This window comes from Phaenicophaeus curvirostris, unplaced genomic scaffold (assembly GCF_032191515.1).
Source record: "Phaenicophaeus curvirostris isolate KB17595 unplaced genomic scaffold, BPBGC_Pcur_1.0 scaffold_256, whole genome shotgun sequence".
NCBI lineage: Eukaryota > Metazoa > Chordata > Aves > Cuculiformes > Cuculidae > Phaenicophaeus > Phaenicophaeus curvirostris.
The window spans coordinates 1-27,616 of record NW_027206870.1 but is presented as its reverse complement, the minus strand read 5'-3'; the positions used below and the strand labels follow the sequence as shown (position 1 = coordinate 27,616).

At 55.9% G+C, this 27,616-nt stretch overlaps 1 protein-coding gene across 1 annotated transcript; it reads right to left on the bottom strand.

Annotated features, from left to right (window-relative positions):
• Positions 1-79: 79 nt before the first annotated feature.
• Positions 80-26,343, bottom strand: ACAP1 (ArfGAP with coiled-coil, ankyrin repeat and PH domains 1). The gene is made up of 21 exons (XM_069882630.1): positions 26,289-26,343; positions 25,286-25,405; positions 24,807-24,860; positions 24,461-24,519; positions 22,703-22,886; positions 21,349-21,393; positions 19,360-19,455; positions 18,346-18,420; positions 17,547-17,665; positions 15,921-15,972; positions 14,393-14,493; positions 9,923-10,037; positions 8,799-8,980; positions 7,911-7,980; positions 7,734-7,828; positions 6,870-6,973; positions 5,561-5,745; positions 5,351-5,460; positions 1,909-2,019; positions 1,762-1,811; positions 80-277 (listed from the first exon to the last, which is right to left on the bottom strand). The coding sequence occupies exons 2-21, from the start codon at positions 25,382-25,384 to the stop codon at positions 177-179; spliced, it is 2,007 nt and encodes a 668-aa protein (XP_069738731.1). The 5' UTR covers positions 25,385-25,405; positions 26,289-26,343; the 3' UTR covers positions 80-176.
• Positions 26,344-27,616: the final 1,273 nt, after the last annotated feature.

Below are 27,616 nucleotides of genomic sequence, written 5' to 3'. Positions count from 1 at the left end.
ACTGGGAGGGCACTGGGCTGCCTCGAATCCCACCAGTAAGGGGCACTGGGAGCACTGGTGGCCCAGAACATGGGGTTGGTGGCCCAGAAGGTTCTAGATGAGGTTCCAGGTGCCCGATCCAGCCAATCCTTTTATTCCGTGGGATGAGGGGGCGTGGCTAAAGCCGGGGGGCGGGGCTAGAGGGTGTTGAGCTTCTGGTGGGGCCTGTGGAGCTTCTCGGGGTGGTCGGAGGCCATCAGGGAGATGTCGCGGAAGATGTCCAGGTAGGTGTCGTCTCCTGAAAAAGGGACCAGAAATCCAAGGATCCCGCCCCAAAATCCGAGAATTCAACCCAAAATCCAAGAATTCAACCCAAAATCCTAGGATTCCACCCCAGAATCCAAGGATTCCACCCCAAAATGCAAGGATCCTACCCAAAATTCTAGGATTCCACCCAAAAATCCTAGGATTTCACCCCAAAATCCAAGGATTCCACCCCAAAATCTTAGGATTCACCCCAAAACCCTTAGATTCCACCCAAAATCCAAGGATTCCACCCCAAACTACAACGATTCAACCAAAAATCTTAGGATTAACCCCAGAATCCAAGGATTCCACCCCAAAATCCAAGGATCCCACCCCAAAATTCTATGATTCCACCCCAAAATCTTAGGATTCACCCCAAAATTCTAGGATTCCACCCCAAAATCCTACAATTTCACCCCAAAATTCAAGGATCCCACGCAAAATCCTTGGATTCCATTCCACAATTCTACGATTCCACCCCAAAATCCTAAGAATCCACCCAAAATCCAAGGATTCCACCCCAAAATTTTAGGATGCCACCCCAGAATCCAAGGATTCCACCCAAAATTGAAGGATTCCACCCCAAAATCTTAGGATTTCACCCCAAAATCCTAGGATCCCACCCCAAAATCCCAGGATTCCACCCCTAAATCCTATGATTCCACCCCAAAATGCAAGGATCCTACCCAAAATTCTAGGATTCCACCCCAAAATCTTAGGATTCACCCCAAAATTCTAGGACTCCACCCCAAAATCCTACAATTTCACCCCAAAATTCAAGGATCCCACGCAAAATCCTTGGATTCCATTCCAAAATTCTACGATTCCACCCCAAAATCCTAGGATCCACCCCAAAATCCAAGGATTCCACCCCAAAATTTTAGGATTCCACCCCAGAATCCAAGGATTTCACCCCAAAATTCAAGGATCCCATGCAAAATCCAAGGATTCCACCCCAAAATTTTAGGATCCCACCCCAGAATCCAAGGATCCCACCCCAAAATCCAAGGATTCCACCCAAAATTGAAGGATTCCACCCCAAAATCCTAGGATTCCACCCCAAAATTTTAGGATTCCACCCCAAAATTCTAGGATTCACCCCAAAATCCTAGGATCCCACCCCAAAATCCCAGGATTCCACCCCTAAATCCTATGATTCCACCCCAAAATCCTAAGGTCCCACCCAAAATTGAAGGATTAACCCCAAAATCTTAGGATTTCACCCCAAAATCCCAGGATCCCACCCCAAAATCCTAGGATTTCACCCCAAAATCTTCGGATTCACCCCAAAATTTTAGAATTCCTCCCCAAACCCTTGGATTTCACCCCCAAAATCGCCCCTAAACCCACACTGGGACCCCCCCAAACCCACGAACCCCCCACATCGGGTGCCCCCCAACCCTGGGGACCCCCCAAAACCCCAGAGACCCCCCCAAAACCCCAGAGACCCCCCCAAAACATCCCTGTCCCCCCCACCTGGCTGCCCCTGCGCCGCCTCCAGCTCCCGCATCTTCGCTAAACGGAGCCTGGGGGGGGATCAAAAAGGGGGTGAGGGGGGTGGGAAAAAAAAAAAGGGGGTGCCCCCTGCACCCCAAAAAAAAAAAAAAGGGGGGGGGGTCTCACAGGGTGACGATGTCGGCGTTGGCCTGGTCGGTGGCGATGGAGAGGGGGTCCCGGCCCTCGGCGTCCACCGCGTTGAGGTCGGCCCCCCGCTTCAGGAAGAGGCAGGCGAGGCTGGGGGGGCAAAGAGTGGGGTTCGGGGGGGAAAAAGGGGGGGTTGGGGGGGAAATAGGGGGGTTCGGGGGGGAAATATGGGGGTTGGGGGGAATTATGGGGGTTTGGGGGGAAAATATGGGGGTTTGGGGGGAAAATATGGGCGTTTGGGGGGGAATATGGGGGTTTGGGGGGGAATATGGGGGTTTGGGGGGAAATAAGGGGGGGTTGGGGGGCAAATATGGGGGTTTGGGGGGGAAATAAGGGGGTTTGGGGGGGAAATATGGGGGTTTGGGGGGCAGATATGGGGGTTCAGGAGGAGAAAATTGGGGTTTGGAGGGGAAATATGGAGGTTTGGGGGGGAATATGGGGGTTTGGGGGGAAATATGAGGTTTTGGGGGGCAAATATGGGGTTTGGGGGGCAAATATGGGGGGTTGGGGGGAAATGAGGGGGTTTGGGGGGGAAATATGGGGGTTTGAGGGGGAATATGGGGGTTTGGGGGGGAAATAAGGGGGTTTGGGGGTAAATAAGGGGGTTTGGGGGGCAAATATTGGGGTTCAGGAGGAGAAAATTGGGGTTTGGAGGGGAAATATGGAGGTTTGGGGGGGAATATGGGGGTTTGGGGGGAAATATGAGGTTTTGGGGGGCAAATATGGGGTTTGGGGGGCAAATATGGGGGGTTGGGGGGAAATGAGGGGGTTTGGGGGGGAAATATGGGGGTTTGAGGGGGAATATGGGGGTTTGGGGGGGAAATAAGGGGGTTTGGGGGTAAATAAGGGGGTTTGGGGGGCAAATATTGGGGTTCAGGAGGAGAAAATTGGGGTTTGGAGGGGAAATATGGAGGTTTGGGGGGGAATATGGGGGTTTGGGGGGAAATATGAGGTTTTGGGGGGCAAATATGGGGTTTGGGGGGCAAATATGGGGGGTTGGGGGGAAATGAGGGGGTTTGGGGGGGAAATATGGGGGTTTGAGGGGGAATATGGGGGTTTGGGGGGGAAATAAGGGGAGTTGGGGGGAAATAAGGGGGTTTGGGGGGGAAATATGGGGGGTTGGGGGGGAAATAAGGGGGTTTGGGGGGCAGATATGGGGGTTCAGGTGGAGAAAATTGGGGTTTGGAGGGGAAATATGGAGGTTTGGGGGGGAAATGTGGGGGTTGGGGGGCAAATATTGGGGATTTGGGGGGAAATAAGGGGGTTTGGGGGGCAAATATGGGGGTTTGGGGGGAAAATATGGGGGTTTGGGGGGGAAAATATGGGGGTTTGGGGGGAAGAAAATTGGGGTTTGGGAGGAAATATGGAGGTTTGGGGGGAAATATGGGGGTTGAGGGGAAAATATGGGGGTTTGTGGGGGAATATGGGGGTCTGGGGGGAAATATGGGGGACCAGGGACCCCTAAAGGGAATAGGAACCCCCCCCAAGAGAACAGGGACCTCTAAAGGGAATAGGGACCCCTCCAAAAGGGACCAGGGACCCCTAAAGGGAATAGGGACCCCCCTAAAGGGAATAGGGACCCCCCCACAAGAGAATAGGGACCCCCCAAAGGGAATAGAGACCCCTAAAGGGAATAGAGACCCCCCAAGAGAATAGAGACCCCTAAAGGGAATAGGAACACCCCTAAATGGAATAGGGACCCCCCCAGAAGGGACCAGAGACCCCTAAAGGGAATAGGGACCCCCCTAAAGGGAATAGAGACCCCTAAAGGGAATAGGGACCCCCCCACAAGAGAATAGGGACCCCCCAAAGAGAATAGGGACCTCCCCAAAAGAATAGAGACCCCTAAAGGGAATAGAGACACCCCTAAACAGAATAGGGACCCCCCCTAGAAGGGACCAGGGACCCCTAAAGGGAATAGGGACCCCCCCAAAAGGAATAGAGGCCCCTAAAGGGAATAGGGACCCCCCCACAAGAGAATAGGGACCCCCCCTAGAAGGGACCAGGGACCCCCAAAGGGAATAGGAACCCCCCCAGAAGGGACCAGGGACCCCTAAAGGGAATAGGGACCCCCTAAAGGGAATAGAGACCCCTAAAGGGAATAGGGACCCCCCCAGAAGGGACCAGGGACCCCTAAAGGGAATAGAGACCCCTAAAGGGAATAGGGACCCCTAAAGGGAATAGGGACCCCCTAAAGGGAATAGAGACCCCCCCACAAGAGAATAGAGACTCCCCAAAGGGAATAGAGACCCCTAAAGGGAATAGGGACCCCCCTAAAGGGAATAGGGACCCCCCCCAAGAGAATAGAGACCCCCCAAAGGGAATAGAGACCCCCCCAAGAGAATAGAGACCCCTAAAGGGAATAGAGACACCCCTAAACAGAATAGGGACCCCCCATAGAAGGGACCAGGGACCCCTAAAGGGAATAGGGACCCCCCCAAGAGAATAGAGACCCCTAAAGGGAATAGGGACACCCCTAAATGGAATAGGGACCCCACTAAAGGGAATAGAGACCCCTAAAGGGAATAGGGACCCCCCTAAAGGGAATAGGGACCCGCCCCAAGAGAATAGAGACCTCTAAAGGCAATAGGGACCCCCCAAAAGGGAATAGGGACCCCCCCACAAGAGAATAGAGACCCCCCAAAGGGAATAGGGACCCCCCCCAAGAGAATAGAGACCCCACTAAAGGGAATAGAGACCCCTAAAGGGAATAGGGACCCCTAAACAGAATAGGGACCCCCCCTAGAAGGGACCAGGGACCCCTAAAGGGAATAGGGACCCCCTAAAGGGAATAGGGACCCCCCCCACAAGAGAATAGGGACCCCCCAAAGGGAATAGAGACCCCCCTAAAGGGAATAGGGACCCCCTAAAGGGAATAGAGACCCCCCCACAAGAGAATAGAGACCCCTAAAGGGAATAGGGACACCCCTAAAGGGAATAGAGACCCCTAAATGGAATAGGGACCCCCCAAAGGGAATAGAGACCCCTAAAGGGAATAGGGACCCCCCAAAGGGAATAGAGACCCCTAAAGGGAATAGGGACTGCCCCCAAGAGAATAGGGACCCCTAAAGGGAATAGGGACCCCCCAAAAGGGAATAGAGACCCCCCAGAAGGGACCAGGGACCCCCAAAGGGAAGAGGGACACCCCACCCAGAAGGGACAAGGGACCCCTAAAGGGAATAGGGACACCCCTAAAGGGAATAGGGAACCCCCAAAAGGCAATAGAGACCCCCCAGAAGGGACCAGGGACCCCCAAAGGGAATAGAGCCCGGGGTCTCCCCTCCAGGCCGCGGACGGGGTGGGTCCCGCTTAGCTTCCCCCTCCGGCCGCCGCAGGGGTGGCCGCTGCCACCATTGCTGGAATAGGGGGTGGGGGGGGTGGATTTTGGGGTCCCCCCCTCCCAGTATCTCCCAGTACGCACCCCGTATGGCCCAGTACGGTGGCGTGATGCAGCGGCCCCCGGCCCCGCCGGTCGCTCTGGTTGACGCTGGCTCCGTTCTGCAGCAAGAACTCGCAGGCCAGCAGGGAATTCTTGGGGGACACCCATCAAATTAAAGGGGGGGGGGGGTCCCCAAAACCCCCTTTTTTGTGGGTACCCCCCCAAAAAAACCATAAATAACAATGTGGTTACCGTGGCAACGGCTCGAAGAAGGGGGGTGAGGTGGTCGTGGGCCGTGTTGACCCAGCCGGGGTCGGCGCCGTGGGCCAGCGCGTCCGCCATGGCCGGTAGCCGCTGGTGCTGGGCGGCCCAGGCCAGCAGCGCCCCGGGGTGCAGGTTGGGGGGCCCCTCGGGGTCCCCGGGGCCGGGGGGCGGGGCTGCAAGGGGTGTCAATCAGCCACAGGCCACGCCCACCCACCCCCACCCAGGCACCCCCTTTCCAATAGGGTGTAGGGGGGGTTCGGGTCTCCCATCCAGGGACCAGACGGGGTGGTTCCTGCTTAGCTTGCTGGACTAGGCGATGAGCCTTTCCACTAGGCCACGCCCCCTTCCAATAGGCCACGCCCCCTTTGCCAAGGCCACGCCCCCTTCCAATAGGCCACGCCCCCTCCAATAGGCCACGCCCCCTCCCTGTGGATTTGGAGGGGTCTCAGGTGGGTTCTGAGGGATCTAAGGTGGGTTTTGAGGATCTCAGGTGGGTTTTGAGGGATCTCAGGTGGGTTTTGAGGGATCTCAGGTGGGTTTTGAGGGATCTAAGGTGGGTTCTGAGGGATCTCAGGTGGGTTTTGAGGGATCTAAGGTGGGTTCTGAGGGATCTCAGGTGGGTTTGGATGGATCTGGGTTGGATTTTGAGGATCTCAGTTGGGTTTTGAGGGATCTAAGGTGGGTTTTGAGGGATCTCAGGTGGGTTCTGAGGGATCTGGGTTGGGTGTTGGTGGATCTCAGGTGGGTTTTGAGGATCTCAGGTGGGTTTTGAGGGATCTAAGGTGGGTTTTGGTGGATCTCAGGTGGGTTCTGAGGATCTCAGTTGGGTTTTGATGGATCTCAGGTGGGTTTTGATGGATCTGGGGTGGGTTTTGGTGGATCTCAGGTGGGTTTTGAGGATCTCGGTTGGTTTCTGAGGGACCTGGGTTGGATTTTGAGGATCTCAGTTGGGTTCTGAGGATCTCAGGTGGGTTTTGATGGATCTCAGGTGGGTTTTGAGGGTCTCAGGTGAATTTTGAGGGACCTGGGTTGGGTTTTGAGAATCTCTGGTGGGTTCTGAGGATCTCAGGTGGGTTTTGAGGGGCCTGGGGTGGGTTCTGAGGATCTCAGGTGGGTTTTGAAGGATCTCAGGTGGGTTTTGATGGATCTCAGGTGGATTTTGAGGATCTCAGGTGGGTTTTGAGGGATCTGGGTTGGGTTCTGAGGGACCTGGGTTGGGTTCTGAGGATCTCAGGTGGGTTTTGAGGCTCTCAGGTGGGTTTTGATGGCTCTGGGGTGGACTCAGGGGACCTCTTACCTGTGCAGCCCCGGGGGGGTCGGGGCCTCAGGGGGATCCCCGGAAGCCCCGTCACGAATTTCTTCTGGACGTATTTAGCTCGGATCCAATCCTCACGTTGAGCCCTGAGGGGGTTTGGGGGTCTTGAGGGGTCTTGGGGTCCTCCTGGTGGATCTCAGGGGGGGTTGAGGGTCTTGGGGGGGTCTTGGGGTCCTCCTGGTGGATCTCAGGGGGGTTTGGAGGTCTTGAGGGGGTCTTGGAGTCCTCCTGCTGCATCTCGAGGGGGTTTGAGGGTCTTGGGGGGGTCTTGGGGTCCTCCTGCTGCATCTCGGGGGGGTTTGAGGGTCTTGGGGGGGTCTTGGGGTTCTCCTGCTGCATCTCGAGGGGGTTTGAGGGTCTTGGGGGGCTCCTAGGGGTCCTCCTGCTGCATCTTGGGGGGCTTGGGGGGGTCTTGGGGTCCTCCTGAAGCATCTCGGGGGAGTTTGAGGGTCTTGGGGGGGTCTTGGGGTCCTCCTGGTGGATCTCAGGGGGGTTTGAGGGTCTTAGGGGGGGTCTTGGGGTCCTCCTGAAGCATCTCGGGGGGCTTTGAGGGTCTTGGGGGGCTCCTAGGGGTCCTCCTGCTGCATCTTGGGGGGCTTGGGGGGGTCTTGGGGTCCTCCTGAAGCATCTCGGGGGAGTTTGAGGGTCTTGGGGGGGTCTTGGGGTCCTCCTGAAGCATCTCGAGGGGGTTTGAGGGTCTTGGGGGGCTCCCAAAGGTCCTTCTGATGCATCTCAAGGGGGTTTTGGTGGGACGGGATGGATTTTGGGGGGGGTCCCTGTGGATCTCTGAGGGGTTTTGGGGGGGTCCCCTCCATTTTTGGGGTTCAGGTTGGGGTTGGGTCTCACCTGGAGCATCCCGGGGGGGGTCTCCTCACCCCCATCTCCTCCACTCGGGCCTCGTAGATGTGGTTCAAGGTCCTGTTCCCCAACTCACACATCATCTAGGGGGCACCCCAAAAATTTAGGGGGGGGTCACCCACCTTTTAACCCCTCCACCTCCCACTTCCCAGTTGTCCCAGTTACCTTCACCAGTTCGGGCTCCCAGGAATCCAGCGTCAGCGAACGCACCTTGGAGACGTGGACCCCCAAGCTCCTGAGATAGGGGGGGACCCCAACAAATTTGGGGGTTCAGGGGGGGGAGGAGGGTCCTGAGGGGGGGTTGAGGAGGAATTTTGGGGTCCTGGGGGGGGGGGTTGAGGGGTTTTGGGGTCCTTGGAGTGAAGAGGATGGGGTGGATCTGGAGAACCTTGAGGAACCTTGATTCATGATGAGCTCTGGGTTGGTTTTTGGGGGCCCCCTGAAGGGTTTTAGGGTTCTCTGAAGGGTTTTTGGGGTCTCCTTATCTAATTTTGGGGTCCCCTTATCTAATTTTGGGGTGTCCTGGTGGATCCTGAAGCCCTAAGAGCCGAGAACGATGCTGGATCTTGAGGAACCTCGAGGAACCTTGAGGAACCTCGAGGAACTTTGGAAGCAGGGGAGCTCGGGGTGGGATTTGGGGAGCTCCTATGGATTTTGGGGTGCCCTGAGGAGGGTTTTGGGGTCCCCTTATCTAATTTTGGGGTCCCCTGGTGGATCCTGAAGCCCTCGGAGGAGCGGATGGTTCTGGATCTTGAGGAAACTTGAGGAACGTTGAGGAACCTCGAGTTATGTGGAGCTCTAGGTGGGTTTTGGGGGTTCTCTGAAGGGTTTTGGGGTTCTCTGAGGGGGTTTTGGGGTCCCCTTATCTAATTTTGGGGTGTCCTGGGGGATCCTGAAGCCCTCGGAGTCGAGGACGATGCTGGATCTTGAGGAACCTTGAGGAACATTGAGGAACCTCGAGGTCCCTTGGAAGCAGGGGAGCTCGGGGTGGGATTTGGGGAGCTCCTATGGATTTTGGGGTGCCCCGAGGAGGGTTTTTTGGGGTGTCCCCACCTGTGGATCCCCGAGCACTCGATGCAGAGGGTGATGCCCAGGTTGACGCTGGCCCAGGAGGGTTCGGGGTCCCGGCAGTCGCAGCAGCTCCCGTTCCCCTCCACCCCCAGCACCGTCGCCAGCACCGAGGCCTCGGGGGGACCCCCCCTGCACCCCAAAACCCCAGGGGGGCCATCGGGGACCTGAGGGAGGGACAGAGAAGGGGGTCAGGGAGAAATTGGGGTCCCCTTCATCCTCCCAGCAGAGTTTTGGGGCTCCCAGTTCCTTCTAGAAGATGGTTTTGGGGTCCCCGCTTCTCCCCCATAAAGATCTTGGGGTTCCCAGTTCCCTCCATGAGGATTTTGGGGTCCCCAGTTCCCACCATAAGGATTTTGGGGTCCCCACTTCCCCTCATAAAGATTTTGGGGTCCCCAGTTCCATCTAGAAGGTTTTGGGGTCCCCAGTTCCATCCAAGAAGATTTTGGGGTCCCCACTTCCTCTCATAAAGATTTTGGGGTCCCCAGTTCCATCCATGAAAGTTTTGGGGTCCCCAGTTCCTACTATGACGATTTTGGGGTGTCCTGAGTGGGTTTTGGGGTCTCCAGGTGGGGGTTTGGGGGTTCTCACCTGCCCAGGTGTGTCCTGGGGTGGTTTTTGGGGTGTCCTGGGTGGGTTTTGGGGTCTCCAGGTGGGGGTTTGGGGGTTCTCACCTGCCCAGGTGTGTTTTGGGGGTGTCTGGGTGTGGTTTTTTGGGGTTCTCACCTGTCCAGGTGTGTTTTGGGGGTGTCCTAGGGGGGTTTTGGGGTCTCCAGGTGGAGTTTTTGGGGTTCTCACCTGCTCAGGTGTGTTTTGGGGGGTCCCTTGGGGGGTTTTTTGGGGTTCTCACCTGTCCAGGTGTGTCCTGGGGGGGTTTTGGGGTGTCCTGGTGGATTTTTGGGGCTTCCAGGTGGGGTTTTTGGGGTTGTCACCTGCCCAGGTGTGTTTTGGGGGGGTCCCAGAGGGGGTTTTTGGGGTTCTCACCTGCCCAGGTGTGTCCTGGGGGGGGGTTGGGGGGATTTTGGGGTCTCCAGGTGGGGTTTTTTTGGGGTCTTCACCTGCCCAGGTGTGTTCGGGGGGGGTCCCAGAGGGATTTTTGGGGTGCTCACCTGCCCAGGTGAGCGCTGGGGGGGGGTCTGGGTGAAGGCGCAGGTGATGCTGCTCTGGACGGCGAGGAGCCAGGCGCGTTGCTGCCCCGAGGAATCCGCCTGGAGGACGCAGGATCTGGGGGGGGGGGGGTTTCAAAAAATTTGGGGTGAGGGGGGGGTCAAAAAATGAGGGGGGTCAAAAATATTTGGGGTCAAAAAATTTGGGGGTAAAAAAACCGGGGGGTGAAAAAATTGGGGGGGAAAAAATTTGGGGGGGAAATATCGAAGGGTTAAAAAATTGGGGGGTCAAAAAAATAGGGGTAAAAAATTTGGGGTAAAAAATTTGGGGGGTGAAAAAATTGGGGGGTAAAAATATTGGGGGTGAAAAAAATGGGGGGTTAAAAAATTGGGGTAAAAAATTTGCAGTGAAAAAATTTGGGGGTAAAAAATTAGGGGAAAAATTAGGGGGTTAAAAAATTTGGGGAGTAAAAAAATTGGGGAAGTTAAAAAAATTTGGGGTAAAAAAATTGGGGGTTAAAAAATTGGGGGAAAAATATTGGGGGTTAAAAAATCTGGGGAGTAAAAAAATTGAGGAAGTTAAAAAATTTGGGGTAAAAATTTGGGGGTAAAAAAATTGGGGGAAAAATATTGGAGTGAAAAAATTTGGGGGTAAAAAATGGGGGTAAAAAATTCGGGGGGTAAAAAAATGGGGGGAAAATTAGGGGGTTAAAAAATTTGGGGGTAAAATTGGGGGTAAAAACTTGCGGGGTAAAAATATTGGGGGGGAAAAATTGGGGGAAAAATTAGGGGTTTGAAAAATTTGGGAAGTAAAAAATTTGGGGGTAAAAGAAATTGGGGGGTAAAAAATTGGGAAAAATTCGGGGGTTAAAAAATTGGGAGTAAAAAATTTGGGGGTTAAAAAATTTGGGGAGTAAAAAAATTGAGAAAGTTAAAAAAATTGGGGTAAAAAAATTGGGGGTAAAAAATTGGGGGGTTAAAAAATTTGGGGGGTAAAAAAATTGAGGAAATTAAAAAATTTGGGGGTAAAAAAATTGAGGAAGTTAAAAAATTTGGGGGTAAAAAATTGGGGGTAAAAATTGGAAAAATTAGGGGGTTAAAAAATTTGGGGGTAAAAAATTTGGGGAGTAAAAAAATTGGGGAAGTTAAAAAATTTGGGGGTAAAAAATTGGGGGGTAAAAAAATTGGGGGTAAAATATTGGGGTGAAAAATTAGGAGGTTAAAAAAATTGAAGAGTAAGAAATTGGGGGTAAAAAATTAGGGGGTAAAATTGGGGGTAAAAATATTGGGGTGAAAAAATTGGGGGTAAAAAAATTGGGGGGAAAAGATCAGAGTGAAAAAAATCGGGGGTAAAAAATTTGGGGGGTAAAAAAATTGGGGAAGTTAAAAAATTTGGGGGTGAAAAAAATTGGGGGAAAAAAATTGGAGTGAAAAAACATTTGGAGGGTAAAAAATCGGGGGAAAAATTAGGGGGTTAAAAAATTTGGGGGTTAAAAAATTTGGGGAGTAAAAAAATTGGGGGGTAAATATTAGGGGGTAAAATTGGGGGGTAAAAATATTGGGGTGAAAAAAATGGGGGGGTAAAAAAATTGGGGGGTAAAAAATTTGGGGGGTAAAAAAATTGGGGGCAAAAAAATTGGGGGGTTAAAAAATTGGGGGTAAAAAATTTGGAGGTAAAAAAATGGGGTGAAAAAATTGGGGGTAAAAATTTGGGGGGTTAAAAAATTGGAAAAAATTGGAGTGAAAAAATTTGGGGGTAAAAAATTTGGGGAGCAAAAAAATTGGGGAGGGTAAAAAAATTGGGGGTAAAAAATTGGGGTGAAAAATTAGGAGGTTAAAAAATATGAAGGGTAAAAAATTGGGGGGTAAAAAAATTGGGGGGTAAAAAAATTGTGGGGTTAAAAAATTGGGGGAAAAAATTGGAGTGAAAAAATTTGGGGGTAAAAATTTTGGGGGGGTAAAAAATTTGGGGAAGTTAAAAAATTTGAGGGTAAAAAAACTGGGGGGTAAAAAATTGGGGGGAAAAAAATTGGAGTGAAAAAATTTGTGGGTAAAAAATTGGGGGAAAAATTAGGGGGTTAAAAGATTTGGGGGTGAAAAATTTGGGGATTAAAAAAATTGGGGGGAAAAATTTGGGGGGTAAAAAATTTGGGGGGTAAAAAATTGGGGGTGAAAAAAATTGGGGGAAAAATAGGGGGTTAAAAAAATTGGGGGGAAAAAATTGGGGGGAAAAAATTTGGGGGGAAAAAATTTGGGGAAAAAATATGGGGGTAAAAAATTGGGGGAAAAATTAGGGGGTTAAAAAATTCTGGGGTAAAAAATTGGGGGGTAAAAAAATTGGGGAGTAAAAAAATTGGGGAAGTTAAAAATTGGGGGTCAAAAAATTAGGGGGTAAAAAAATTGAGGGTGAAAAAATTGGGGGGAAAAAACTGGGGGGAAAAATTAGGGGATTAAAAAATTTGGGGGTTAAAAAATTTGGGGGGTAAAAAAATTGGGGGTCAAAAAATTGGGGGAAAAATTCGAGGGTAAAAAATTTGGGGGATAAAAAATTTGGGGACGTTAAAAAATTTGGGGGAAAAAAATTTGGTGGTTAAAAAATTGGGGGGAAAAATTGGAGTGAAAAAATTTGGGGGGTTAAAAAACTTGAGGAAGTTAAAAAATCTGGGGGCAAAAAAATTTGGGGGTAGAAAATTTTGGGGGTAAAAAAATTGGGGGTAAAAAAATTGGAGGTGAAAAAATTGGGTGGTAAAAAAATTCGGGGGTAAAAAATTTGGGGGGTAAAAAATTGGGGGAAAAATTAGGGGGTTAAAAAATTTGGGGGGTAAAAAGTTTGGGGGTAAAAAAATTTGGGGGTAAAAAATTTGGGGGGTGAAAAAATTGGGGAAGTTAAAAAATTTGGGGAGTAAAAAAATTGGGGGGAAAAAACTGGAGTGAAAAAATTGGGGGGTAAAAAATTTGGGGGGTAAAAAAATTTGGGGAAGTTAAAAAACTTGGGGAAGTTAAAAAATTTGGGGGGTTAAAAAATTGGAGTGAAAAAATTTGGGGGGAAAAATTTGGGGAGCAAAAAAATTGGGGAGGGTAAAAAATTGGGGTGAAAAATTAGGAGGATAAAAAATTGATGGGTAAAAAATTGGGGGGGTAAAAAATTGGGGGAAGTTAAAAAATTTGGGGGAAAAATTCAGGGATAAAAAATTTGGGGGGTAAAAAATTAGGGTGAAAAATTAGGAGGTTAAAAAATTTGAGGTGTAAAAAACTTGAGGAGTAAAAAAATTGGAGAAGTTAAAAAATTGGGAGGTAAAAAAATTGGGGGGTAAAAAGTTGGGGGAAAAATATTGGAGTGAAAAAAATTGGGGGTAAAAAATGGGGGTAAAAAATTCGGGGGGTAAAAAAATGGGGGAAAAATTAGGGGATTAAAAAATTTGGGGGATAAAAAAATGAGGGTAAAAAATTTGGGGGGAAAATTGGGGGGAAAAAATTGGGGGGGGAAAAATTGGGGGGGAAAAATTAGGGGTTTGAAAAATTTGGGAAGTAAAAAATTTGGGGGTAAAAGAAATTGGGAAAAATTAGGGGGTAAAAAATTTGGGGGGTAAAAAATTGGGGGGTTAAAAAATTGGGGGGAAAAAAATGGAGTGAAAATATTTAGGGGTAAAAAATCTGGGGGTTAAAAAATTTGGGGTAAAAAAAATCGGGGGAAAAATTAGGGGGTTAAAAAATTTGGGGGGTAAAAAATTGGGGAAGTTAAAAAAATTGGGGGTAAAAAAATTGGGGGGTAAAAAATTTGGGGGGTAAAAAAATTGGGGGGAAAAATTTGGGGGGTAAAAAATTGAGGGGTAAAAAAATTGGGGGGAAAAAATTGGAGTGAAAAAATTCAGGGGTAAAAAATTTGGGGTGTAAAATTTGGGAAAAATTAGGGGATTAGAAAATTCTGGGGTAAAAATTTTGGGGGGTAAAAAAATTGGGGGGCGAAAAAAATTGGGGGATTAAAAATTGGGGGGGAAAAAATGGGGGTAAAAAAAATTGGGGGTGAAAAATTTTGGGGGGTTAAAAATTGGGGGTGAAAAATTTGGAGTGAAAAAATTTGGGGTTAAAAAATTTGGGGGGTAAAAAATTGGGAAAGTTAAAAAATTTGGGGGTAAAAAAAATTGGGGCGTAAAAAATCAGGAGATTTTGGGGTCCCCCCCTATTTTTTGGGGCTCCCAAGGGGTTTTGGGGTCCCCTGTAAGATCTCGGGGTCCCCCCGACTTCTTGGGGTCCCCCCAATTTTTAGGGTCCCCCCAAATTTTTAGGGTCCCCCCCGCATTCATCGAATCTCTTCAGATTCCACATTTCAAGGAGGATTTTGAACCCCCCCCACTTCAAAATGCGACTTTTTTGGGGTCCCCCCCTTAGATTTTAGGGCCCCCTCAAATTTTTGGGGTCCCCCTTTTCGATTTTGGGGTCCCCCCACCCCAAAAAATGTTGGGGTTCACTCACTTGGAGGGGGAGACGACCTGGAAGCAGAAGCGACGCTCGAGCTCGGGGAGGAGCCTCACGGTGCAAAGTCTCAAATCCTCCATCACGATTTTTGGGGGGTCCTGGGGGGGACCCCAAAATCTGAGCCCCCCAATCGGAGCCCCCCAAGGTGAACCCCGAAATCTGAGCCTCGAAATCTGAACCCCACAAAGTGAACCCCGAAATCTGAGCCCCCAAAACCTGAACCCCAAATCCTGAACCCCAAAACCTGAACCCCCAAATCTGACCCCCCAAACTTGAACCCCAAAATTCGAAGCCCAAACCTGACCCCCCAACTCTGACCCCCCAAAACTTGAAACCCCTAAACCTGAACCCCAAAATTTGAACCCCAAAATGTGACCCCCTCAAACTTGACCCCCAAAACCTGAACCCCAAAAGTGACCCCCAAAATTTGACCCCCAAAAGTGACCCCCCCAAAGTGAACCCCCAAATCTCACCCCCCAAAACTTGAACCCCAAAATTTGACCCTCAAACTTGAACCCCAAAATTCGAACCCCAAAACCTGAGCCCCCAAATCTGACCCCCCAAAACCTGAACCCCAAAATTTGACCCTCAAACTTGACCCCCCAAAATTTGACTCCCCAAATCTGACCCCCAAATTCTAACACCCCAAAATCTGAACCCCAAAACCTGAACCCCAAAACCTGAACCCCAAAAGTGACCCCCAAAATTTGACCCCCCAAATTCTGAGCCCCCCAAAGTGAACCCCAAAATCTCACCCCCCAAAACCTGAACCCCAAAATCTGAACCCCAAACCTGACCCCCCAAATCTGACCCCCCAAACCTGAGCCCCCCAAACTTGAACCCCAAAATTCGAACCCCAAAACCTGAGCCCCCAAATCTGACCCCCAAAACCTGAACCCCAAAATTTGACCCTCAAACTTGACCCCCCAAAACTTGAACCCCCAAATCTGACCCCCAAAAACTGAACCCCAAAATCTGACCCCCCAAAACCTGAACCCCAAACCTGACCCCTCAAATCTGACCCCCCAAAAATTGAAACCCCTAAACCTGAACCCCAAAATTTGACCCCCAAATGTGACCCCCTCAAACTTGAACCCCAAAACCTGACCCCCCAAAACCTGACCCCCCAAAATCTGAGCCCCCAAAATCTGAACCCCAAAATTTGAACCCCAAAAGTGACCCCCAAAATTTGAGCCCCAAATTTGAGCCCCCAAATCTGACCCCCCAAAACTTGAACCCCAAAACCTGAACCCCAAAATCTGAGCCCCCAAAACTTGAACCCCAAATCTGACCCCCCAAAACCTGAACCCCAAACCTGACCCCTCAAATCTGACCCCCCAAAACTTGAAACCCCTAAACCTGAACCCCAAAATTTGACCCCCAAATGTGACCCCCTCAAACTTGAACCCCAAAACCTGAACCCCAAACCTGACCCTCAAAATCTGAACCCCAAAACCTGCCCCCCAAATACCCCCCCCAAGGGGTCCCCCCAAATCTGCCCCCCCCCCCGCACCCCAAAACTCACCCTCGCTCGCTTCACGTAAACCAGTTGGTTGCTCTGGATGGAAAACCAGCGCCTGGAGAAAAGGGGGGTCAGGGGGGACCCCAAAACCCTCCAGGGCAAAGGGGGGGACCCCAAAACCCTCCCAGGAGAAAGGGGGGACCCCAAAACCCTCCCAGGACAAAGGGGGGACCCCGAAAACCCCTCAGAGTTGGGATGGGGGGGGTGAGGATGGAGGATTTGGGGGATGAAGGAGGTTTGGGGGTACAGGGAGAAGTTTTGGGGTGCAGGGGGGTTTGGGGGGGCCTGGGAGGGGTTGGGGGGCAGAGGGGGGGTTTGGGGTGCATGGAGGTTTTGGGGGTGCAGGGGTCTGGGGGTTTTGGGGGTGCAGGGCTCAGGGTTTGGGGGTGTTTGGGGTGCAGGGGGTTGGAGTTTGGGGGTGCAGGGAGGTTTTGGGGTGCAGGGGGTCGGGATTTTGGGGTACAGAGGGGTTTGGGGGTGCAGTGGGTTGGGGTCTGGGGGTTTTGGGGTGCAGGGCTCAGGGTTTGGGGTGTTTGGGGGTGCAGGGAGGTTTTGGGGTGCAGGGGGTCAGGGTTTGGGTGTTTTTGGGGTGCAAGGGGCTGGTGTTTTGGGGTGTCTGGATGGTTTTGGGGTGCAGGGGTCGGGATTTGGGGGCGCAGGGAGGTTTTGGGGTGCAGGGGGTCGAGATTTTGGGGTACAGGGAGGTTTGGGGGTGCAGTAGGTTGGGGTCTGGGGGTTTTGGGGTGCAGGGCTCAGGGTTTGGGGGTGTTTGGGGTGTAGGGGGTTGGAGTTTGGGGCTGCAGGGAGGTTTTGGGGTGCAGAGGGTTGGGATTTTGGGGTGCAGGGAGGTCTTGGGGTGCAGAGGGTTGGGGTGCAGGGCTGTTTGGGGTGCAGGGGGTTGGGATTTTGGGGTACAGGGAGGTTTTGGGGTGCAGAGGGTTGGGGTGTGGGGGTGTTTGGGGGTGCAGGGGGTTGAGGATTTGGGGGTTCAGGCAGGTTTTGGGGTACAGGGGGCAGGATTTTGGGGTACAGGGAGGTTTGGGGGTGCAGGGGGTTGGGATTTTGGGGTGCAGGGCTCAGGGTTTGGGGGTGTTTAGGGTTGCAGGGAGGTTTTGGGGTGCAGAGAGTTGGGGTTTGGGGTGTTTGGGGGTGCAGGCGGTTGAGGGTTTGGAGGTGCAGGGAGGTTTTGGGGTGCAGGTGTCGGGATTTTGGGGTACAGGGCTCAGGATTTGGGGGGCAAAGGGGGGTGTGGGGGTGTCCGGGGGGGTTTTGGGGTGCAGGGCTCAGGGTTTGGGGGTGCAGGGAGGTTTTGGGGTGCAGAGGGTTGGGGTTTGGGGTGTTTAGTGGTGCAGGGGGTTGAGGGTTTGGGGGTTCAGGGAGGTTTTGGGGTGCAGGGGGTCAGGGTCTGGGGGCTTTTGGGGTGCAGGGGGCTGGTGTTTTGGGGTGTCAGGGTGGTTTTGGGGTGCAGGGGTCAGGATTCGGGGGGCAGAGGAGGATTTCGGGGTGTCTGGGGGGGTTTTGGGGCGCAGGGCTCAGGATTCGGGGGGCAGAGGAGGATTTCGGGGTGTCCAGGGGGGTTTTGGGGCGCGGGGCTCAGGATTCGGGGTTCGGGGGGGGGGGGCGCGTTACCTGCTCCAGGTGCGGAAGGCGTTGCTGCCCCTCTTGTACAGGTAACCGGCCATGGGGGGGGGAGGGGCGCCCGGCCCCGCCCCCGCGGAGGCCCCGCCCACCGCCTCCTCCGATAGGTCCTAGGAGGCCACGCCCCCTCCGTTAGCCACGCCCCTCAGGCCACGCCCCCTTCCTATTGGCCACGCCCCCCTCCATAGACTTGTTCTCTATTAGCCACGCCCCCTCGGTTAGCCACGCCCCCTCAGAGCCCCTCAGGCCACGCCCCCAGCCCCTTGGCCACGCCCCCAGCCCAATGGCCACGCCCCCAGCCCAATGACCACGCCCCCAGCCCAATGACCACGCCCCCAGCCCCTTGGCCACGCCCCCAACCCAATAGCCACGCCCCCAGCCCAATAGCCACGCCCACAGCCCAATAGCCACGCCCCCAGCCCAATAGCCACGCCCACAGCCCAATGACCACGCCCCCAGCCCCTTGGCCACGCCCACCGCCCTATGGCCACGCCCACCGCCCAATTGGCCCCGCCCCCGGTTCTATGGCCACGCCCCCCTCCATTAGCCACGCCCCTTCCTGTTGACCGCACATCCCAGCCCCCTGGTAGCTTCCATTGGCTCTATGGCCACGCCCCCTGCCCCTTAGCCACGCCCCCTCCCCTTAGCCACGCCCCCTCGGCCACGCCCCCTGCCCCTTAACCACAGCTCCCAGCCCCTTGGCTGCTCCCATTGGCTCTATGGCCACGCCCCCTCCCTTTAGCCCCGCCCCCTCCCTTTAGCCCCGCCCCCTCCCTTTAGCCCCGCCCACCTGCCGCAGGAGCCCCTCGTGCCGCTGCTCGAGCTCCCGCTGCCTCCGCGCCGCCTCCAGCACCAGCTGGTCCAGCTGGGGGAGGGGGGACCCCAAAATCATGGGGGGGGGGGCCCCAAAATCATGGGGGGGGGGCCCCAAAACCCCCTGGGAACCCCGAAACCCCTAAGGGACCCCCGAAACCCCTAGGAGCCCCCCGAAACCCCTAGGAGCCCCCCCAAATCCTAAGAACCCCCCCAGTCCTAAAAGCCCCCCCAAATCTTAGGAGCCCCCCCCAAACCCTGGGAGCCCCCCCAAATTCTAGGAGCCCCCCCCAATCTTAGGAGCCCCCCCAAACCCTGGAGCCCCCCCCAAATCTTAGGAGCCCCCCCAAATCCTAAGAGCCCCCCCAAATCTTAGGAGTCCCCCCAAATCCTAAGAGCCCCCCCAAACCCTGGAGCCCCCCCCAAATATTAGGAGCCCCCCCAAACCCTAGGAGCCCCCCCAAATCTTAGGAGCCCCCCCAAATCTTAGGAGCCTCCCCAGATTTCGGGGTCCCCCAAAACTCCTGGATCCCCCCCCCTTGGATCTTGGGGTCCCCGCTGGATCTCTGGGTCCCACCCCAAACCCCTGGGGGTCCCCCCCGCCCCAGATCTTGGGGTCCCCCCTCATATCTTGGGGTCCCCCCAAACCCCTCGTTCACCCCTAGATCTCAGGGTCCCCCCCAAACCCCTGAATCTCTGGGACCCCCCCCCCAAAATCCTTGTGTCCCCCCAAATTCTTGGGTCCCCCCCCATTTCTCAGGGTCCCCCCAAACCTCTGGGTCCCCCCCTATATCTTGGGGTCCCCCCCAAACCCCGGGGTCCCCCCCAAACCTCTAGGAGCCCCCCCTAAACCCTAGGACCCCCCCCCCCCGCATCTCTGGGTCCCTGTGTGAGGCTGGGGGGGGTCCCCCTATATTTTTGGGGTGCCCTCTTTTTGGGGGGACGCCCCTACGATTTTGGGGTCCCATAATTTTTTGGGGGGGGTCCCCACCTTTGCCCCCAGGGCCCCCCGAAACTGCTGGGAACTGGAGGCGCCTCGGGAGCCGCGGCCGAAGAAGGAGGCTTGAGCCTCCAGGAGGGTCTGAACCTGGGGGGGGGGACACCCCAAAATCCACTGAGACCCCCCCTGACACCCCAAAATCCACTGAGAACCCCCCTGACACCCCAAAATCCACTGAGACCCCCCCAAAACCCCCCCTGACACCCCAAAAATCCACTGAGACCCCCCCTGACACCCCAAAATCCACTGAGAACCCCCCAAAACCCCCCCTGACACCCCAAAATTCCACTGAGACCTCCCCAAAACCCCCCCTGACACCCCAAAATTCCACTGAGACCCCCCCAAAACCCCCCAACACCCCAAAATCCACTGAGAACCCCCAAACCCCCCCGACACCTCAAAATCCACTCAGACCCCCCCAAAACCCCCCCTGACACCCCAAAATCCACTGAGAACCCCCCTGACACCCCAAAATCCACTGAGACCCCCCCAAAACCTCCCCCTGACACCCCAAAATCCACTGAGACCCCCCCTGACACCCCAAAATCCACTGAGAACCCCCCTGACACCCCAAAATCCACTGAGACCCCCCCAAAATCCCCCCTGACACCCCAAAAATCCACTGAGACCCCCCCTGACACCCCAAAATCCACTGAGAACCCCCCAAAACCCCCCCTGACACCCCAAAATTCCACTGAGACCCCCCCAAAACCCCCCAACACCCCAAAATCCACTGAGACCCCCCAAAACCTCCCCCGACACCCCAAAATCCACTGAGACCCCCCAAAACCTCCCCCTGACACCCCAAATCCACTGAGACCCCCCCAAAACCCCCCCTGACACCCCAAAAATCCACTGAGACCCCCCCTGACACCCCAAAATCCACTGAGAACCCCCAAACCCCCCCGACACCTCAAAATCCACTCAGACCCCCCCAAAACCCCCCCTGACACCCCAAAATCCACTGAGAACCCCCCTGACACCCCAAAATCCACTGAGACCCCCCCAAAACCCCCCCTGACACCCCAAAAATCCACTGAGACCCCCCCTGACACCCCAAAATCCACTGAGACCTCCCCAAAACACCCCCGGACACCCCAAAATCCACTGAGACCCCCCCAAAACCCCCCCGGACACCCCAAAATCCACTGAGACCCCCCCAAAACCCCCCCTGACACCCCAAAATCCACTGAGACCCCCCAAAACCCCCCCGACACCCCAAAATCCACTCAGACCCCCCAAAACCCCCCAACACCCCAAAATCCACTGAGACCCCCCCAAAACCCCCCCTGACACCCCAAAATCCACTGAGACCCCCCCAAAACCCCCCCTGACACCCCAAAATCCACTGAGACCCCCCAAAACCCCCCCGACACCCCAAAATCCACTGAGACCCCCCAAAACCCCCCAACACCCCAAAATCCACTGAGACCCCCCCAAAACCCCCCCTGACACCCCAAAATCCACTGAGACCCCCCCAAAACCCCCCCTGACACCCCAAAATCCACAGAGACCCCCCCAAAACCCCCCCTGACACCCCAAAATCCACTGAGACCCCCCAAAACCCCCCCTGACACCCCAAAATTCCACTGAGACCCCCCCAAAACCCCCCCTGACACCCCAAAATCCACTGAGACCCCCCCAAAACCTCCCCCTGACACCCCAAATCCACTGAGACCCCCCCAAAACCCCCCTGACACCCCAAAATCCACTGAGACCCCCCCAAAACCCCCCCTGACACCCCAAAATCCACTGAGACCCCCCCAAAACCCCCCCTGACACCCCAAAATCCACTGAGACCCCCCAAAATCCCACTAGGACCCCCCCAAATAATTTAGGGACCCCCCCAATAATTCAGGGACCCCCCAAAACCCACTGGGACCCCCTCAAATAATTTAGGGACCCCCCCAAAACCCACTGGGACCCCCCAAATAATTTAGGGACCCCCCCCCCAATAATTTGGGGCCCCCCCAAACTCACAAAGTGCAGGATCTCGGTTTTCTTCTTGTCCTGCAGGACGTTCATCTGGGGGGGGAGGGGAGGGGGGGGTCAGGGCACCCCCAAAAGCCCCTTTAGCCCCGCCCACCGCCCCTTAGGCCACGCCCACCGCCCCTTAGGCCACGCCCACCGCCCCTTAGGCCACGCCCATCGCCCCTTAGGCCCCGCCCACCGCCCCTTAGGCCACGCCCACCGCCCCTTCGGCCACGCCCCCTCGAGCCCCTCCCACCCCTCTAACCCATTTAACCCCTTCCCACCTATCTAACCCCATAGTAATTTAAGCCCCTCCCCCTCTTTTAAGCTCCTCCCACCCATTTAACCCCTTCCTATCCATTGGACCCCATGATTTTAAGCCCCTCCCATCCCTCCCAGCCCCTCCCACCCCTTCAAGCCCCTCCCATTTAACCCCTTCCCAGCCATTTAAGCCCCTCCCACCCATTTAACCCCTTCCTATCCATTGGACCCCATGATTTTAAGCCCCTCCCACCCTTTAAGCCCCTCCCACCACAAGCCCCTCCCATTTAACCCCTTCCCAGCCATTTAAGCCCCTCCCACCCCCTTAAGTTCCATCATTTTAAGCCCCTCCCACCCCTTTAACCCCTTCCTATCCATCGGAGCCCCACGATTTTAAGCCCCTCCTACCTATTTAAGCCCCTCCCATCCCTCCCACCCCCCATAGCCCCTCCCATTTAACCCCTTCCCAGCCATTTAAGCCCCTCCCACCCATTTAACCCCTTCCTATCCATTGGAGCCCCGCGATTTTAAGCCCCCCCACCCATTTAAGCCCCTCCCACCCCCCTAAGCCCCTCCCATTTAACCCCTTCCCAGCCATTTAACCCTTTCCCAGCCATTTAAACCCCTCCCACCCCTTTAAGCTCCATCACTATAAGCCCCTCCCACCCATTTAACCCCTTCCCACCCATTAAACCCCTCCCACCCCCTTAAGCTCCATCATTTTAAGCCCCTCCCTCCCATTTAACCCCTTCCCAGCCATTTAAGCCCCTCCCTCCCCTTTTAGCCCCTCCCACCCCTTTCAACTCATTCATTATAAGCCCCTCCCACCAACTTAACCCCTTCCTATCCATTTAACCCCTCCCACTCCTCTAAGCCCAACCTCTCTAAGCCCCTCCCACCCCTTTAAGCCCCTCCCACCCCCTTTAAGCCCCTCCCACCCCTCTAAGCCCCATCCCTCTAAGCCCCTCCCACCCTTTTAACCCCTTCCCCTCCGTTTAACCCCTTCCCCTCCACCTCAGCCCCACCCCTCCAAGCCCCTCCCACCCCTCCAAGCCCCTCCCACCCCTCCAAGCCCCTCCCCCCTCCGTTAACCCCTTCCCACCCGCAGCACGTAGAGCAGCGCCCGGGCCCTGGCCGCCCCGCGGGCCCCTCGGAGGGCGGCGTCGGCCTCTCGAGCCTCGGCCGGACGGCGACGGGAAACCTCGGCCTGACGCTGCTGGGCGCTCGTTAGCGTCTCGGCCGAACGAACCCGCTCCCGGCGGGCCTCGCGCAGGCCCCGCGCGTCCCTGGGGGGGGGACGGGGACACAGCACCCGTGGGTGCCCCAGGGACCCCAAAACAGCCTGAGGGGGCACCCATGGGGGGGAAAACCCCACGAAAATAGCTCTAGGGGCACCCATGGGTGCTGGGGGACCCCAAAAATAGCCCTGAGGGGCACCCGGGGGTGCTGGGGGACCCCAAAAATAGCCCTGAGGGGCACCCGGGGGTGCTGAGGGACCCCAAAAATAGCCCTGAGGGGCACCCGGGGGTGCTGGGGGACCCCAAAAAGAGCCCTTAGGGGCACCCGTGGGTGCTGGGGGACCCCAAAAATAGACTTAGGGGCACCCGTGGGTGCTGGGGGACCCCAAAAATAGCCCTTGGGGGCACCCGGGGGTGCTGGGGGACCCCAAAAGTAGACTTAGGAGCACACGTGGGTGCTGGGGGACCCCACAAAATAGACTTAGGGGCACCCGTGGGTGCTGGGGGACCCCAAAAATAGACTTAGGGGCACCCGTGGGTGCTGGGGGACCCCAAAAATAGACTTAGGGGCACCCGTGGGTGCTGGGGGACCCCAAAAAGAGCCCTTAGGGGCACCCGTGGGTGCTGAGGGACCCCAAAAATAGACTTAGGGGCACCCGTGGGTGCTGGGGGACCCCAAAAAGAGCCCTTAGGGGCACCCGTGGGTGCTGAGGGACCCCAAAAATAGCCCTTGGGGCACCCGTGGATGCTGAGGGACCCCAAAAGTAGCACTTAGGGGCACCCGTGGGTGCTGGGGGACCCCAAAAGTAGCCCTTAGGGGCACCCGTGGGGGCTGAGGGACCCCAAAAATAGCCCTTAGGGGTACCCATGGGTGCTGAGGGACCCCAAAAATAGACCTTGGGGGCACCCGGGGGTGCTGGGGGACCTCAAAAATAGCCCTTAGGGGCACCCGTGGGGGCTGAGGGACCCCAAAAATAGACCTTGGGGCACGCGTGGGTGCTGAGGGACCCCAAAAATAGCCCTTAGGGGCACCCGTGGGTGCTGGGGGACCCCAAAAATAGACTTAGGGGCACCCGTGGGTGCTGGGGGACCCCAAAAATAGCCCTTGGGGGCACCCGGGGGTGCTGGGGGACCCCAAAAATAGACTTAGGAGCACACGTGGGTGCTGGGGGACCCCACAAAATAGACTTAGGGGCACCCGTGGGTGCTGAGGGACCCCAAAAATAGCCCTTAGGGGCACCCGTGGGTGCTGAGGGACCCCAAAAATAGACTTAGGGGCACCCGTGGGTGCTGGGGGACCCCAAAAAGAGCCCTTAGGGGCACCCGTGGGTGCTGAGGGACCCCAAAAATAGACTTAGGAGCACACGTGGGTGCTGGGGGACCCCAAAAATAGCCCTGAGGGGCACCCGTGGGTGCTGAGGGACCCCAAAAGTAGCCCTTGGGGCACCCGTGGGTGCTGGGGGACCCCAAAAATAGCCCTTAGGGGTACCCGTGGGTGCTGAGGGACCCCAAAAATAGCCCTGAGGGGCACCCGTGGGGGCTGAGGGACCCCAAAAATCGCCTCAGGGGACCCCATGGGGGTTCAGGGGCCCCCCCAGCCCCCTCGGGTGCCCCCCACTCACTCTCTGAGCAGCGTCTGGAGGTGGCGGCGCAGGGCGAGCTCCGTGCTCTCCTGCAGCTCCTGGGGACACCGAAAGGGGGCGTGGTCAGAGGGGGGCGTGGCTACTGGGAGGGGGCGTGGTCACGTGACAGAGGGGCGTGGTCACGTGACAGAGGGGGCGTGGCTAGGGGAATGGGGGCCAGTATGGGGAATAGGGCTGGGTTGTGGGAGGGGGCGTGGCTAAGAGGGGAGGGGGCGTGGCTATGGGAGCGGGGGGCGTGGCCTAGGGGAGGGGGCGTGGCCTAGGGGAGGGGGCGTGGCTATGGGAGGGGGCGTGGCTAATAGGCAAGGGGGCGTGGCTAACCCACCTCGTAGCCATCCACCATCTCCTCCAAGGAGTCGCTGAGCTTCTCCAGCGCCTCCTACACGGGATTGGGGGGGGGTCAGGGGGGGATTTTGGGGTCCTCCCCCCCCCCAGGACCCCCCCAACCTCCCTCAGTTTGGGGTTTTACCCCCCCAAACTCCCCAATTTGGGGGTTTTACCCTCTCAGAACCCCCCAAACTCCCCAATTTGGGGGTTTTACCCCCTCAGAACCCCCCAAACTCCCCAATTTGGGGGTTTTACCCCCTCAGACCCCCCCAAACTCCCCAATTTGGGGGTTTAACCCCTTCAGAACCCCCCAAACTCCCCAATTCTGGAGTTTTACCCCCTCAGAACCCCCCAAACTCCCCAATTCTGGAGTTTTACCCCCTCAGAACCCCCCAAACTCCCCAATTTCGGGGTGCTGACCCCCCAAACCCCCCCTTTTTGAGGTGTGTGTCCCCCCCGGGGTTTTGGGGGGCTCACTCGAACGAGGGGGTCCCCCCTGGGGGTCCCCGCGAGCTCCCGCAGCCCCTCGGCGAAGGCTCGGCTGCTCCCCTCCAGCTGCCTCCCCGCGTCCAGCATCGCCGAGCAGAGCTTCAGCACCTGGGGGGGGCTCTTAGGGGCACCCCAAAACCTCCCCTGACCCCCCCCCAGGGCCCCCCAAAACCCTGAGACACCCTATGAACCCCCAAACCCCCCTTAATCCCCTCAAATCCACCCTTGAACCCCAAAAAAACCCAAGGATCCCTCCCGAATCCCCCCTCTGAACCCCAAAATCCCCCCCTCGACCCCCCCAGGATACCCCAAAATCCTTCCTGACCCCCCTAAATCCCCCCATGAACCCCAAAACCCGCCTTAACCCCCCCCCAAATCCCCCCAGGACCCCCCAAATCCCTCCTCTGAACCCCAAAACCCCCCTTAACCTCCCCCAAATCCCCCCCAGGGCACCCCAAAATCCTTCCTGACCCCCCTAAATCCCCCCCTGAACCCCAATACCCCCCTTAACCCCCCCAAATCCCCTTGCCAACCCCCAAAAATCCCCCTCTGAACCCCCAAACCCCCCCTTAACCCCCCCAGAACCCCCTCAAATCCTCCCTCTGAACCCCAAAACACCCCTGAACCCCCCCAATCCCCCTCTTAACCCCCCAAATCCCTCCTCTGAACCCCAAAACCCCCCTTAACCTCCCATCATCCCCCCTCTGAACCCCAAAACCCACCTTAACCCCCCCCCAAATCCCCCCAGGACCCCCCAAATCCCTCCTCTGAACCCCAAACCCCCCCTTAACCTCCCCCAAATCCCCCCCAGAACACCCCAAAATCCTTCCTGACCCCCCTAAATCCCCTCCATGAACCCCAAACCCCCCCTTAACCCCCCCCAAAACCCAAGGATCCCCCCAAATCCCTGCAACCCCCCTTGAGGCCCCTTTGTTCCCCCCCTCCAGCTGTTGGGGACCCTCCCCAGATGTTGGGGACCCCCCCAAAAAACCTTTTCCAGGTGGGTCTCGAGTTCAGCCACGTCGGCATCTGCCTCCTCCACGGCCGCTCTGGGGGGGTCAAGTGGGGTTTTGGGGTTCAGAGGGGGATTTGGGGGGGTCAGGAAGGATTTGAGGGGGTCCTGGAGGGAGTTAAGGGGGTTTTGGGGGTTCACAGGGGGGTTTTGGGGTTCATGGGGGGGGATTTGAATCATTGAATCATTGATTTGGAGGGGTTCGGGGGGGGTTGGGGTTCATTGAGGGGATCTGGGGGGGTCCTGGGGGGCGGTTAAGGGGGGTTTGGGGGTTCATGGAGGGATTTGAGGGGGTCAAGGGAGGGTTTTGGGGTTCATTGAGGGGATTTGGGGGGGTTAAGGGGTGATTTGAGGGTTCAAAAGGGGGATTTGGCGGGGCTCGGGGGGGGTTGGGGTTCATTGAGGGGGATTTGGGGGGTTAAGGGGGGTTTTGGGGTTCAGAGCGGGGATTTGGGGGGGTCCTGGGGGAATTTGGGGGGGTTAAGGGGGATTTTGGGGTTCAGAGGGGGGATTTGGGGGGGTCCTGGGGGAATTGGGGGGGGTTAAGGGGGATTTTGGGGTTCAGAGGGGGGATTTGGGGGGGTCCTGGGGGGATTTGAGGGGGTTAAGGGGGTTTTGGGGTTCAGAGGGGGGTTTGGGGGTTCATGGAGGGATTTGAAGGGGTCAAGGGAGGGTTTTGGGGTTCATGGGGGGGATTGGGGGGTCAAGAGGGGGTTTCGGGGGGTCAAGGGAGGGGTTTGGGGTTCGTGGAGGGGATTTGGGGGGGTTAAGGGGTGATTTGAGGGTTCAAAGGGGGGATTTGGGGGGTCCTGGGGGGATTTGGGGTTCATGGGGGGGATTTGGGGGGTCCTGGGGGGATTTGGGGGTGTTAAGGGGGATTTTGGGGTTCACAGGGGGGGATTTGGGGGGGTCAAGGGGAGGTTTGGGGTTCGGAGGGGGGATTTTGGGGGGTCCTGGTGGATTTGGGGGTTCAGAGGGGGGATTTGGGAGCTCCTGGGGGGTTTTGGGGTTCAGAGGGGGGATTTGGGGGGGTCCTGGTGGAATTTTGAGGGAGTTAAGGGGGTTTTTGGGGTTCCTGGGGGCGTTTGGGGGTTTATGGGGGGGATTTGGGGGGGTCAAGAGGGGGTTTTGGGGTTCATGGGGGGATTTGGGGGGGTCCTGGTGGGACTCGGGGGTTCACAGGGGGGTTTGGGGGTTCCGAGGGGGGATTTGGGGGGGTCCTGGGGGGATTTGAAGGGGTTAAAGTGTTTTTTGGGGGTTCAGAGAGAGGATTTGGGGGGGGTTAAGGGGGGTTTTGGGGTTGAGAG